This window comes from Rhincodon typus, chromosome 13, assembly GCF_021869965.1.
Source record: "Rhincodon typus isolate 14 chromosome 13, sRhiTyp1.1, whole genome shotgun sequence".
Lineage (NCBI taxonomy): Eukaryota > Metazoa > Chordata > Chondrichthyes > Orectolobiformes > Rhincodontidae > Rhincodon > Rhincodon typus.
In genome coordinates this window covers 19316788-19331754 of record NC_063344.1, presented here as the reverse complement: position 1 = coordinate 19331754, position 14967 = coordinate 19316788, and the positions used below count along the sequence as shown (strand labels likewise).

The window sequence follows — 14967 nt, the reverse complement described above, 5'->3', positions numbered from 1 at the left end:
TTGCTGCACGAGTAACTTTCACACACTGAGCTAAACTCAAACCTTGGTTGCTGTGAGAAAAGCAACCAATCTGCTACCTGGTGAACCATTTCTGAAAGTGAGTCCTCTAATTTCAAGCAGCCTGCTGTAAAAAGATGGAGTGTAGGTCCAACCATCTGCAGCCATTTCTGCACCAACAGAAGTAAAATTTAAAAAAGGAACACAAACCCTGGATTTGTAAAGATAATGCAAATCATTGAAAATATTATTTCATAGACACACATCAAACCAGACTACTGCTGTTACACTGTCTGAAATGGATTTCTAACAACCAAGTGCTCAAATACAAAGTGCATATATTCAGGAGCCCCACAAAACAGTATTTGTTAAATTACATAGAGGCAGCACAAAGAAAGTGAGCCAATGAGTAGCCACAAAAGATGGAACTCAGCAATATTCCCATATCACAGGAAAGGGTTGGGGATTGGGGAGCAGGGCATGTAGAAGAGAGGAGGGAAGAGGACACAGAATATAAGGCTTTTGGGAACTTCTGTGAAATCCATTCTGTGTCCAGATCAAAATCAACAAACTAAAAGTAGTTTTCAGGAATAAAGTTCAACTCTCACTACATACATTTTTTTTTAAAAGTCACACCAGCTAGTGATGCATTGAACTTGGCAGTCTGATCTCGTTTGAAACCGGAGTAAATGAGTTGACGAATACTATATCTACAAGGAGTAATGGAAAGATTTCCATACACAGCAGCCTGTTCCTTCCATAAAGGGTTTAACAAAGTCATCTTGTAACAATTAGTGTCTGATAAATACAACACAAAATGCACCTCAAAGACAAGTTCCAGGAAATGATTCACATATTTTAATCCTACTGCATGATAAATACAATAAAAGTAATAAGCAATTGAATAACAATTTTTAATCAGTCGAGATCTCGAGTGAAATTTTGCAGCATAATACACAGTCTCCAGATTTATATAGACTTCTTTTATAATGCAATATTTGGAAAATTTGCCCCATCTGCCCAGGACAAGCACCAAAATTGTATTAGTAGAATTTTGCAACACAAGGTGCAACAATTTTTTTTTTTTTTTTTTAAAAAAACTTAGGAGTGTAACAGAGGTAATAGTTAGTTGCTCATGGCTGCTAAGTGTATTGTGTAGGAAACACTCATTAAGCAATGAGGTTGGACATCAAACCACTCGCTGGGCAGGCAGCTTTTGGAATTCACACTATAGGCCAGTTCTACAAACAAAAATAGGATCAACGGCAGCAAATATTACATTGCCATACTTTTATTAGGGAGCATCAATACCCATGATTTAGTACAAAGCCAATCAGCCCGTAGCAACAACTGACCAGCCAATTGGGCAGCAAAGTCAAGTCTGGTCTGGTGCCATTTGGAAAAAAAATTCGAAGGAAATGAGGTCGTGGTGTGAAGGCCATTACTTTGGCGATAATTAACCTAATTAAGATCCAAGGTTTTGGCCTGAGTAGTCAGGACTGGTCTCTTGATCCCTGTTTACTGCTTAGTCATGTGCTTGATGCCAACAGCGGCCTCTTCATTCATTGCGCTCAGAACTGTGACCTAGGTAGAAGGAAAAAACAAAATATCAGCAAAATTAGTCACAAATATGGATCAGGTTTCAGAACAACACCAGAAGTAGGAGAATCAGACTATTCCACTATTTGTTGATCTTCAGCGTCACTGCACAATATGAATGTTGAAATTCACTACAAAGATCAAGAGGCAGTACCAGGCTGCTTTGAAAAGTTCACCTCTAAATTCTGATAAATTGACATTAATCACAAAGATAACACAATGAAGTTTAAAAGTACATTGTCAAAATCCCAATGTTAGATAGAGTCGTTAGAATAAATGGCTTCATTCAGTAGCCAAATATTCATTGTCAGTGAATCTAGGGATTTGCTTTAGGAATACACCACAACAGCAGCAACATTCAAGCACACAGGATAGGAGATGGAGTAAAAATCTTAGTGTGAAGACAAAACTGTAGTTCCAAGCTTGGACTGAATCAAACCTAACCCTGACTTATGCCGTAAGGAACAAAAAACCTCCTGATTACCTCACCATTTCCCTCTGACAAAAAAAACCTTAAGCACCAATCCAGTCAACAAGTCAATAGTTGGGCAGTTCATACCACTGTATTACTCTGCATGATCTGCATCACATTACTTTATGTCATAAAATGGAGGTCAACACCCCTCATAACCAAAGCCAAAACACCCAGAGGCTTGCCTCGGCCTATAAATTTCACCCCACGTTATAAAGGAGTGGTTAAATGAAGTAAGGTCCGGACACTCACTCTATAAATCAACAAGTAACAATTTATTTATCTAACTCTAAAAAAGTGAACAAATTAACTAAGTTGTTAACAAACCTAACAATTCCCCTCTAACTACTAACGATTCCCCAATAAAACAAGATTCTAATGGTATGCTATTCCAATAAATACAAGTCCCACTTACATAAACCAAAATTTAAAACAAAAATTAGCACTTAGTCTCTCAAAATTACAGTAAGGTTACGTCTTCCAGAATGTTCTGTCTCTTCTCCGTTGATTTTCCGTCAGGAACGCCTTCTTTGTTGAACTCTTTTGTCAGCAATATTAACTAAGAGTGCCACGGTACCTTTATGAAGATGATGCCTTCTTCAAGAGCTGAGAGCGCTGATCTCTTAGCAGATGGCAGATTACTCTCTGCTGATTTTACAACAGTCCCCATCTTTTATACCCTTGATGACATGTCAATTTCTTACAATAGGATTGGTCCTATATTGTCAAAAACCATCAGATTTAAATTTAGAGGTAGTAGGAACTGCAGATGCTGGAGAATCTCAGATAACAAGGTGTAGAGAGCTGGATGATTGGTTTTTAGTATCTAAGTGCCTGGTTTAAACCAATTGGCTAAATTCAAACTTATCATCTTGATTACAAAACAAAACTGCAGCTTGGACTGCTAACTATAGCCTTTGATGCAAATGTTACACTTCGGATGCTCTATGCACATGCAAACCCACAAACTGCCCACAGACTTTCTTTTCTCCAAGCCTAGAAAAGCACACCATCTTTTAAAGAGGCTACGCACTGCCTTCCCCCTATCATTTTACAAACATCAATATTTTAAAAACACCATATTTTAATGTCTTGCCTTCCAATCCATAAGTACTCACTCTACGCAACTTCGCAGTTTTTTGCTTTAGATGACGATGGCCAATGGATTGCTCATCAGTCCCTTTGCCATCATTATTTTAGCTCCCTAATACCACCAAATCTTTGTTGATCAAACCACGGGCTAGTGCCTCATGGATCGGCCAAATTTTCAAATAGAAGACTGAACACTAAGCACTGACGGGAAGCTAACAAATCTAATCTTGTTCATTCCCAGTAGAAGCTGATAGGAGAAAATCAGAAATAAGAATCCTGCATTATTACCCACTTCATAAATCTGTTTGTAGAAGTTAGATTTAAACTAGAATATGAAGAAAGCTGGTGACTTCCCATCCTGCAGCCCCATCCACGAATTTGCCAATGTCTCGAGACCGTGACATTTTTATTGTCTTTTCACAACACTGATCATGCACAAACACACATCCTGTTGTCCTTACCATTATATCTTCACCAGCATCATATCTCTGAAGTATTTCCTTTCCCAGATCACCTTCTGGTAGTTTCAGATCCTCACGTATCTCACCATTATCTGTCATCAGAGAGAGGTAGCCATCTGTAATTCCAATCAACTAGAGAAAACAGGAGAAAAAGGAAAAAAAAAAAAACTATCAACACCTACAAGATTTTGAGCTGATCGTTGACAACTGCCAGTATAGGTGTGTGTAATTCTGCCACCACAAAGGCATTGCTGTGTTACTGGGGTAATTAACAGCCAACCTCAATGCAGCTGGTATTCCCATCAAGTCTCAATAATGAATGTAAGTAGTCTAGTTGACTGTTGCTGATAGGGAGGGGTTGGGGCAAAGGGTCGTTGAAAGATCATAAGACTAATCTTATACCACACCAACAAGATGATCAGCCACTATTTTGCATCCACTAGACAAAGAAATCCAACTTCCACACCAATTCCAACTCCTGAGAGGTAAAAAGCCCTTGGTGAAAAAAAAGCTGTGGACATTTTCATCCCAACTCTTAAGCAACTGCCACAAAACTTCAGTTATATACAAAATAATTGTTAGGCAAAAAAAAAAAAAAATAGCCATCCAATATGACCTAATCTTTGTGGTGAAGCTGTATTATGCAGGGCTAGGAAGGATTAGCCACTCGATGCTAAAGGTTACAAACATCCATCAAAACCATTAACAGCCCTTGACCAAAAATGTATCTATAAACTTCTTAAAAGCTGCAACATACTTGCACCATTGCCTTGTGCAGCATGGTTCCCAATCTCTCTACTGTAACTGTAGAGGTTCATAGTTGCTTCTCCAAGTTCATTTTACTCCCCTTTATTGAAGGCTTTGAATCAAACTACCCAAAACTGGTTTGAGCTCCTTATCCAAGCAAAGATATTGGAGGCAATCCAGAGAAGTCTGACTAGGTTGATACCAATGTGGGGAGGGATTGTCTAAGGAGAGGTTGAGTAGATTGGGCCTTTACTCATTGGAATACAGAAGAATGAGAGATGACCCGATTGTAATACACAAGATTCTTAGAGGACTTGATAGGGCAGATACAGAGAGATTGTTTCCTCTTATGATCGTGTCGAGGAGAATAGGGTATAATCTCATCCCAAAACACTATGGGCAATTTAGCATGGCCAATCCACCTAACTTGGACATCTTTGGACTGTGGGAGGAAGCCAGTGCACCCGGCAGAAACCCACGCAGACACGGGAGAACATGCAAACTCCACAGAAACAGTCACGCGAGGCTGGAATCAAACCCGGGTGCTGTGGGGAGATGCTACAGTTCATCAAGGGTTTTACAGCAGAACTCTTAGAAAACAGTGGTAGAACGAGTCACAGTCTAAAAGGCATTCACGTTTGAGAAGTCTACTGGAATTCTTTTCAGGCTGTAATTAGAAGAGTTGATAGTGGGGTGGGGCAGCGGATGCAGTTTATTTGTACTTTCAGAAGGCTTTCGACAAAGCCCCACATAAGAGATTAATGTGTAAAATTAATGTGCATGAGATTGGAGGCTATGTACTGAGATGGACAGAAAAATTGTTTAACAGACAAAAAAAAAAGTAGGAATAAATGGATCTTTTACTGAATGACAGGCAGTGACTCGGGATGCCACAGAGATCGTTACTCGGACCCCAAATATTCACATATTGCAGTGGTTTGTCACTGCTTTCTGCAGATGGCTAATCATGAAATTCTCCCACTTCTTTTACCTGCCATTAGGTTGTAATTGGAAAAACTTGCAGGCTGACAATCAACATGTCTGGCCATGTTACAAACAGACTTTTCATTTAAGACAGAGGAGAAATTTATAGGTTAGTGAATCTGTGGAATACTTTACCACAGAGAGCCATAGAGGTTGAGTCATTAAGAATATTCAAGGCTGCGAGGCAGATTTTTAATCACCAAGGGAATGAAGGGTTATGGGGAAGAAGAATTGGCGTTAAGAATCATCAGATAAACCATGTCTAATTAAATAGTGGAGCACTCAATGGGCTGAACAGCCTATTTCTGCTCCTACATCTTACGACGTTATGAAACAAACATGAAATGAGAAAAAAAACACTTCAAATAGTGAGTAGCCTGGATATGGAATATAAAGCCTAGAAATGTGAAGGAAGCAGATTCAATTGAGGGACTTCAGAGCCAGTGGATGATTATTTAAGCAGAAACAATTCACAGCATTACGGGAAAACGGAATGAGTTCAGCACAAAGCAAAAATGCTCAGAGAGCTGGCATGGACATGGGATACACTCTAACAAGACTGCAGATTTTGTTTCAAGTAATATTTGGGCCACTGTTTAACCAGCCAGTCCACACCCTGTAAAATTGAACTAAACTAGCAGTTATCACTTGCTTGTACAAGAAATAGTCAAAAGTCATGCCGATCTGGACATATGCCAGACAATTGGGTCTCTCTCCCCCCGCCCCCCCAAAAACTGACAAAATGCAACAAATCTAAAACATTACCATCCCCCAACTCCCAATGCAGTAAATTTAAGAAACACATCAATGATCACAGGAAAACTGTTTACGCACTTACAAATTGCAACCACAGTAAACCCTACATATCTATAAAGATCATGACTCGCAAATTTGCCTATTTGTGCCAAAAAGTAACAAAATTCAACATCCGTGGCCAAAATTCACAGATCTGTGATTTTTAACCCGCATTTTATAATGAACTCTGCGCTCACAAATTTCATTATTTGTGGGTTTCTCAGGAACAGAACCCTCATGCATAGAGGAATGACTACTCAATTCTCAACATTTCTCCAATTTTATTGTGATGAATATAGAAATATAGAAATATAGAAAACTCACATCAGAATGCAGGAAATAGAAGTAGGCCTGCTCCTCCAAACACACGACTGGCAATGTATCTCAATACCATTTTAAACCATTATCCTACATCAGTGATACATCATCAGGTCTCCAGAAATCTACTGATTTGTATTGAACCTGCTTACAATGAAAGAGATTCCATAACCCTCTGGTGAAGAGAATTCCAAAGATTCACCAGCCTCATGAGTGAAGAAATTCTTGATCTCAGTCTTAAATTGCTCGCCTGTGTCTATGTCCACTGGTTCTAGATTTACCAACTTAGGAAATGTCTGATCCACATCTACTGTCACAACCTGTAAACATATCATAAGTTACAATAAGGTCACCCCTCATTCTTCAAAGCCCTAGTGAACGTAGGCCCAGTTTCCTCAATCTTCATTGCACTCCCTCTGTGACAAGGTCTTCCTTCCTTAGTTAAGGGAACCAAAATTGTACCCATTAATCTAGGTATGGTCTCACCAAGCCACTAAATAATTGCAATAAGACATTGTAACTTCTGTATTTAAATACCCTTGTGAAGAAGGCCAACATTCTATTCACCTTCCTCATTTCTTGCTGTGCCTACATACGAATTTTTAGTGATTCATGAACAAGGAGACAAGTCTCTGTGGACACAAGATTCAGACTGCCATCAGCTGACCACGTGCCGAATAAAAAGAGTTTTTGCACGTAAATCGACTTTGCAGCTCTTGCTGTCAGCCGTTTACATTGCAGCAACTCAAAGGCATGACAAATTATTTTTGTTTTAAATGCATCGAGGGCTTCTACCTAAATCATACTTCCAGGCAGCAGATTCCAGACTCAACAACCATTCGAGTGAAAATATTCTTAACTCTTTGGAATTTTTTTTTGTATCTATTCCTCCAGTTTCTGGCCTCTTTGGATAGGTCCCATGTCCCATGTCATTTTTATATGCCTCAGTTTAATCTCTCTTTCCTTAAATAAACCTCACCAATCTAATCTTTGCTCATGGCTAAAATTCTCCATTTTTGTTAGTATCTACATAAATCTCCTCTCCATCCCTTACTGTGGTCACATCCTTCGTACAACAGGTAATGCAAATGCCAATCATTTTCTCCTCCAGATAATAAAACAAAAAAGCGAGACCAAGAACAGTGACCATCATTCCACTGACCAGTTAACATTTTTGGCAAATTGTTCTTGGATGATATTGGAATAATTTTTCAATTAATAGCAGCACCTCACCTGATAATCATTTCTCGTGACTCTGGGGACATCAACATTGTGGGTAGAGGGACAGATATCTTCATACTTCTTTGAAGTGAATATATCAATACCAACCATGTGAACCTGAAAAGACATGAAACACTAAACATATCACTAAATTTCAATGCCGTACAATGTTACTAGTCACGTTTAATATGTTCAGTTCAACATACTGTACAAGAATTCAGAACTACAGCAGCAACTGTATACATTTTTTCCATACAATTCGCACACAAATATCCACAGTCATAGCATTCATGATAACTGAAAGATTCAAAGACTTTGGATTACCTGTGTTTGTATGGGTTAGGAAGGTTGCAAAGGATTAGCTTGAAGGAAGACTATCGAAATAACATAGCTTGTTAGACTGCTACTTCAAACCATCAGCAGTACAAGGTGACCACTAAATTTCTCAAGGCTACTGGAGTCAAGGCAACAAGTGTAGCCTATGTTCAAGGCCAAGATTCAAACCATGAAGATATTGGTAGAACAAACTGACTGTGAAACAAACTTCAAATGAAACTTAACCATTCAAATCTAGACTTGGTTCCTTAAGCTCCATTTTGTAACTCAGTCTGAAAGCTATACCTCAAGAGGTTAATTTTATTTTGGCTTAGTCAACCATTCAACCCAATAATAAATATTTCAATAGCTCTACTACTCAAAACATTCAAAATACAGTTACTAAACTCTTCAAGCCATTTAAAAAATTAGATTTTAATAACACAGTCCAGACACAGAAGTGAACTTTTTGTAGCCATTTGGGGAAAGCAAAGTACTTTAGAAATACAATTTCAGTGGGGCAACACGCTCAATGAGTCAATGCAGACCAGATTGGATTCTGCAACCAGGGCATTAACTGTTGTCCAGAGACACACATACTTCAAATACATCACTTACGAGATGCACTGCACAAATTCACCCGGACTCCTCAGAGAGGACCTTCCAAATGCACAACTATTACCTTCAAGGACAAGGACAGCAAAGGTTTTGGAAGAGCACCAATTGCAAGTTCCCTACCAAACCACTCAGCATCCTGACTTGCAACTATATTGCTGTTCCTTCTAAGTCATTGGGTTAAAATCCTGCAACTCCCTTCCTAACAAAATTATGGTCATAACTACATTAATAGGATTCCAGTGGTTCAAGAGGCAACTCACCACCAACTTTCAAGACAAACCAGGGATGGGCAATAAATGCTGGCATCACCCGCATCCCACAAATGTATTTTTAAAAAAAGTGTGAAAGAAGATCAAGCAGGGTGTATTGTGCCTCTCATGAATGAAAATAATGAGTAAGTTTTCTTACTAAGAGATGATTTGAGAGTGAGACCAAAGAAAATGGACCCTAGCAAGGTGCACGTGACCAGAAAAGGAGGGGGAGGGAATATTAACATTCAGACTATTAGCAAACTCAAGTCAAATAAAATTATGGACTTCAACAGTGAATAGAGACCTTGGCATGCCCATGCTTGCCAGTCTTGGATGTAGACATTTCAACAATTTTGCAGGGGCGCCCTTTCAGAATCACAAATCCATTCTTGCGCAAAGAGGAACACTGCATTGGAAAGGTAGCAGAGGCCCCAGCATCTCCAGTGGTGAAATCTAGGTTGTCATCCATGGCCCTTAGGTTTCAGTGGCAACACTAAAGAGAGAACAGTGACTTATTAGACTACAAAGGCAAACGAAATACAGGTACACTCCACATAGCCAACAAATAAAAATTTATAAGAATCGTATATAGAAAGTAAAACCCAGGTACGCTAATGGAAATTTAGAACTCTGATGTTGTGACAGCATTAGATAAGAAAAGCTTCTGCCAATTAAAATAAGAACCCTGCCTGATTTTCTCCTCATCTTGGGGTGAGGGGCTAATGGCATGTCTCTACCAGTTCCACTGCAGCTAAACAATACCATGTTTTAAAGACTCAAAGATGTTGACAAGGTGGATGTGGAAAGTAGTTTTACTCTAGTGAGCAAGTCCAGAACTAGGGTACACTTTCAAAATTAAGGATCACCCTTGTTGAACAAAGGGGAACACAAAGGAGCAGAGTCTACAAATGTAATTTAAAAAAAAAGCAGGTACGACAAAGGGGAGAAAAACTGTAAAATGGCAAAATGAATGAGTCTTCACAATTGCACGTAGAATTCAGAACAAATTAAATGAATTGAGCTGACTGAAATCAATACCTAGCAAACGCAAAGCATTCTAAAATATGTAAATTTATGCTTACAGTGGAATCTGCAGCATCATACAGCAAAGCTGGAGGCCAGTCAATTACTTTGTGCTGGCTATTTGCAAGAGGTAGGTTTACACACACACTCTGAGGAGAAAGTGTGCCATATAAAATACCAAAATATTTGCCCAATTCTCAATTAGCAGTTATTGTTAAACCAGCTTTTACTACTGTTCTACACAGTACATTCTATATCATGAATTGCAACATTGAAATACACCCGCTGAGGATAGTTCTATTGCCTAGTTCTTAAAACATTATCTCTGGCTAGCAACCCTCCTGTCACAGGGAAGAACTCCTATCCCCCCACTACACTCCCAGTGAAATACCTTATACCCAAAAGTGAAATGCCTTACCAATACACACCCTAGGCGTTATATTTATCCAGCCCACTTCCCCCATATTGGGTGGTATATTTGCCCACCCTCTTCAAAGAGGAGTCTACGTACCCACACCCACTTAGAGAGCAGTATATTTGTTCATCCATCCTACAATGGGCCCTATAATGACACCCCACCCCAGCCAACACACACACACACACACACACACGGCAGGATACTTACCCTCCGAAGACACAATGAGCAGGATATTTCATCATCAGCGGTCCCTCGCAGACAAGGATGATTCTCTTCCCCTCTTGGGGGGAGTCTGTAGATGGCTGCACAGTTCGATGTGACTTCTGCAGACTCTGTTACACTTGGGGCAGAAGGTAGTTGTGGAAAGGGACGAGTGGGGCATTGCATTGCCAAACCACTCTTCACACCGTTTTTGAGTGGCTTCTGCGTTTTCCTGACGGCAAGTCTCTAGGAGCTCGATGCCTTCCTGGATACTTCTCCTTCACTTTGGAGTGTCTTGGGCCAGTGATTCCTAAGTGTCTGTGGGAATGTTGCACTTTGACAGAGAGGCCTTGATGGTATCCCTGAAGCACTTCCTCTGTTCACCTGTGGCTTGCCTGTTGTTTTGGAGCTGGGAGTAGAGCGCCTCTCACGGAGTCTTGTGCCGGTCATGTCATCACATGACCCAGCACATCACAGCCAATCAAGGGTGGTCACCATCTCGACACCAGTGATGTTGACCTGGTCGAGGATGCTGGTGCATCTTTTTATAAAAATTTATTCATTTGGGGGATGTGGGCGTTACTGACTGGCTACCATTTATTGCCTGTCCCTGGTTACCCTTGGAGGTAGTCGTGAGCTGCCTTCATGAACCACTGCAGTCCACCTGCTGTGGGTTGACCCACAATGTCATGAGGGAGAGAATTCCAGGATTTTGACCCAGTGACAGTGAAGGAACGGCAATATATTTCCACGTTAAGATGGCGAGAGGCTTGGAGGGGAACTTGAAGGTGGTGGTGTTCCCATGTATCTGCTGCCCTTGTCCTTCTAGATGGAAGTGGTCATGGGTTTGGAAGGTGCTGTCCGAGGACCTTTGGTGAATTTCTGCAGTGCATCTTGTAGTTAGTATACACTGCTGCTACTGAGTGTCAGTAGTTGAGGGAGTGGATGCTTGTGGATGTAGTGCCAATCAAGCAGCCTGCTTTGTTCTGGATGGTGTCAAGCTTCTTCGGTGTTGTTAGAGCTACACTCATCTGGGCAAGTGGGGATATTCCATCACACTCCTGCCTTGTGTCTTGTAGACATTGGACAGGCTTTGGGGAGTAAGAAAGTGAGTTTCTTCCCAGGGGATTTGCAGGATATTGTGCGGGCAGTGACGGTGGTTCTGCTCCAGTGCCTTGAGGTGTTAGTTGTTGGCAGTCCACATCTCAGAGCCATATAAGAAGCAGGAACCACCACAGCTCTGCATACCATGAACTTGGTGTCAGATCAGATGTTGTTGTCCTCGAACCCCTTTTCCTCAGGCAGCTGAAGGCTGCACTATTACATTGGAGGCGGTGCTGGACCTCCTCATAAATAACTTTTGGATGACAGGACACTCCAGAGGTACTGCAAGTGGCCAACCTTCTCTAAGGCCTCCTGTGGACGTTGATGATCAAGGGTTCACTCCACAATGCCAGGTCAGGTTAGAGGAGAATCTTTGACTTGTGGATGTTCAGGGTGAGACACATGCACTGATAAGCCGCAATAAAGGTGCTGACAACATTTGAGTTTGTCCTCTAAGTTGGCACATAGGCAAACATCATCCGCATACTGCAGCTTGATGACAGTGGTAAGGGTGACTTTGGTTTTGGCCTGGAGGCGGCAGAGGTTGAATAATTTCCTGTTGGTTCTGCAGGTTAGCTCCATTCCAGTGGGGAGCTTGTCAGCAGTAAGGTGAAGCAATGTAGCAAGGTAGATCAAGAACAGCTTTGGGGAGATAATGCAGCCCTGCTTGACACTGGTCCAAACAGGGAGTGGGTTGGTGGTGGAGCCATGTCATTACCACAACTTCCATGTCATTGTGGAGCAGGCAAAGGATGGTGACAAGCCGAAGGGGAGAAGGCTACTTCACAATGCTACCTGGTTGACAGTGTCAAAGGCCTTGTAAGGTCAAGGAAGACCATGTATAGGGGTAGGTTCTTTTCTCTGCGTTTCTCCTGCAGCTTTCACGTGATGAAAATCATGTCCCTTGTGTCCCTGCAGCCAGAAGCCGCACCGCGATTCCAAGGGGAGTTCTTCAGCCACAGGGAGTAGACGGTTGAGGAGGGCCTTGATAACATGATAGCAGCAGTAACCTGGCTTGCAAACACCTGAGACCCACAACAGTTTTTCCCATTTGCTACAAACATAGGTCCAGGAGTTTCTACTTCGGGTCCAGCAGCCTATACCAGATGTTCATAAAAGCTCCTGGTCAACATGGACTCCATTTTTCTCCCATTTCTGTTGTTTCTACATTGCCATCAGTTCCTCCAGCTCTATTACACCTACTACAACTGCCTGCCTGCCCTCCCTCACCTTCCTCCCTGATATTCTGCAAGACCTTCCCTCATACAGCTCCTCAGACTAAGGACAAAGTACCACACCATCCATTTCCTGGCTGTCTCTGAACTGGGTTTCCTGGCAGTAACAGCAGGGCCTCGTGGTGGCTGCACAGCCCATAAACCGCCATTCGTCTGAGCTCCTGTTACCGCTGCAGCGAGAATTCGTAACATTTTCCTATCCAAACAATACAAACCCCAGTAAATTTATAACAGCCTCACAGACCAGTCATTTTGTCAACAACCCCTGAGAGCTTGGTGTTTTATAAAACCTCCCACCCAGTTCTATGCTTTTATAAATGTTCCCAACCCAGTAATTTTACAACACCCTCCCAGCCCATCGCTTATATAAACTCAGACCAGCCCAGTTATTTTGTACACTACTCACCCCCCCAGTTCAGTGATTTTATAAACCTCCCAAGCCCATCTTAGTGTTTTGGTAAACCCCACTGTGGGATAGTTGCCCTTCCAGCCTCATCACGCATGCACACGTTATTCAAAACCCCACTCACACATGGAATATTTATTCCCCCCCACGCCTCCAACGGGTGGGATACTTACCCCTACCCACGCCTAATGGGTGGGATACTTGTCCACCCCATACCCAATGGGGGGGATATTTACTCCCACAGCTATTGTTGGTTTAAACAGAAACTCTGCGCTGACCTCTGAACCGGAAGAGCACGCAGTGAGGCCTGCAGCCTCGAGCACAGTGACTGCCGTAAGTACGCGCTCGAGGGGCGTCCGATCCCAAGCCGGCAGGGCAGCACTGGTATCGGCAGGGCAAGGCAGGCAGGGCAGCACTTGTATCGGCAGCGCAAGGCAGGCCGTCCGACAGGTTGCGGTTGCTGCTGCCGCCGCCGCCGCCTTATGGCTCGGGTTTCCCCTCCCAGCCAGCCTGCCACCCCAGGCCTGGGAATAACTGTGAGGCTGAGGCCTCTCCCTCTGGGCCGGGGGCCCGGGGTACCGTTTCTTACAAACCGCATCGCTGACTCGCACGCGCGCTGCCATCTCACCCTCCAACCGTCCGGGAAGAAGGCGCCGCTACACGCATGCGCGCTTCCCCAGACTGCGCCAGTGTGAAGGGAGGGGATCTAGCTAATCAGCAATAACCCAGAGCCCACCCGCAATCTGCTACGTCAGCACGCTGGAGAATATCCTCCCTCTGCCGTTCAGCAATGACCCCCGGAGCCCTGACAACTGCATAGATTTTAGGATCAAACCAGTTAGGCACAGACAGGGATCTCATCAGGCACATGGACACAAACAGGGCCAGACTCTGGGATCTCATAGATAGATAGAATTCCCTACAGTGTGGAAGCAAGCAATTCAGCCGATCGAGTCCACACCAGCTCTCCAAAGAGCATCCCACCCAGACCCAGCCCTTTACGCTGTCCCTATAACCTACACTTCCCATGGCTAATCCACTTAACCTACACATGTCTGTACACAACGGGCAATTTAGCATGATCAATCCAGCTAACCTGCACTTTCTTTGGACTGTGAGAGGAAAGCAGAGGACCTGGAGGAAACCCACACAGACACAGGGAGAATGTGCAACCTCCACACTGACAGTCGCCCGAGGGTGGAATTGAATCTGTGTAAATGGCTCTGAGGCAGCAGTGCTAAGCACTGAGCCACTGTGCCATCTGGTAGATAGACACAAACTGAGCTAGGCACTGGGATCTCACCAGGTAGATGGATACAGGCAGGGCCAGGCACTGGGATCTCATCAGGTAGATAGACACAGATGGGGTCAGGCACTGGGATCTCATCAGGTAAATAGACACAAGCAGGGCCAGGCACTGGGATCTCATCAGGTAGATAGACACAGACAGAGCCAGGCACTGGGATCTCGTCAGGTAGATAGACACAGACAGAGCCAGGCACTGGGATCTCCTCAGGTAGATAGACACAGACAGGGTCAGGCACTGGGATCTCCTCAGGTAGATAGACACAGACAGGGTCAGGCTCTGGGATCTCATCAGGTAGATAGACACAGACAGGGTCAGGCTCTGGGATCTCATCAGGTAAATAGATACAGGCAGGGCCAGGCACTGGGATCTCATCAGGTAGATAGACACAAGCAGGGTCAGGC

At 42.9% G+C, this 14967-nt stretch overlaps 1 protein-coding gene and 1 long non-coding RNA gene across 5 annotated transcripts in view; one reads left to right on the top strand and one right to left on the bottom strand.

Moving 5' to 3' along the window:
• Window positions 1–832: 832 nt before the first annotated feature.
• Window positions 833–13968, bottom strand: LOC109927686 (eukaryotic translation initiation factor 5A-1). 4 transcript variants are annotated; one of them, XM_020527675.2, is made up of 5 exons: window positions 13886–13968; window positions 9175–9363; window positions 7699–7803; window positions 3622–3753; window positions 833–1581 (listed from the first exon to the last, which is right to left on the bottom strand). In XM_020527675.2, exons 2-5 carry the CDS (start codon window positions 9337–9339, stop codon window positions 1516–1518), a joined length of 468 nt encoding a protein of 155 aa, XP_020383264.1. In that variant the 5' UTR covers window positions 9340–9363; window positions 13886–13968; the 3' UTR covers window positions 833–1515. The 4 variants fall into 4 exon arrangements, with proteins under 4 accessions (XP_020383264.1, XP_048460733.1, XP_048460735.1 ...); XM_048604776.1 differs by lacking the exon at window positions 13886–13968 and adding an exon at window positions 10519–13560; XM_048604778.1 differs by lacking the exon at window positions 13886–13968 and adding an exon at window positions 13544–13556.
• LOC125484751 overlaps window positions 13548–14967 on the top strand; it is a 62135-nt gene continuing 60715 nt past the window's right edge. Inside the window, exon 1 of the long non-coding RNA XR_007263566.1 lies at window positions 13548–13590. This is a non-coding gene — a long non-coding RNA (uncharacterized LOC125484751). The remainder of the gene's footprint in view (window positions 13591–14967) is intronic.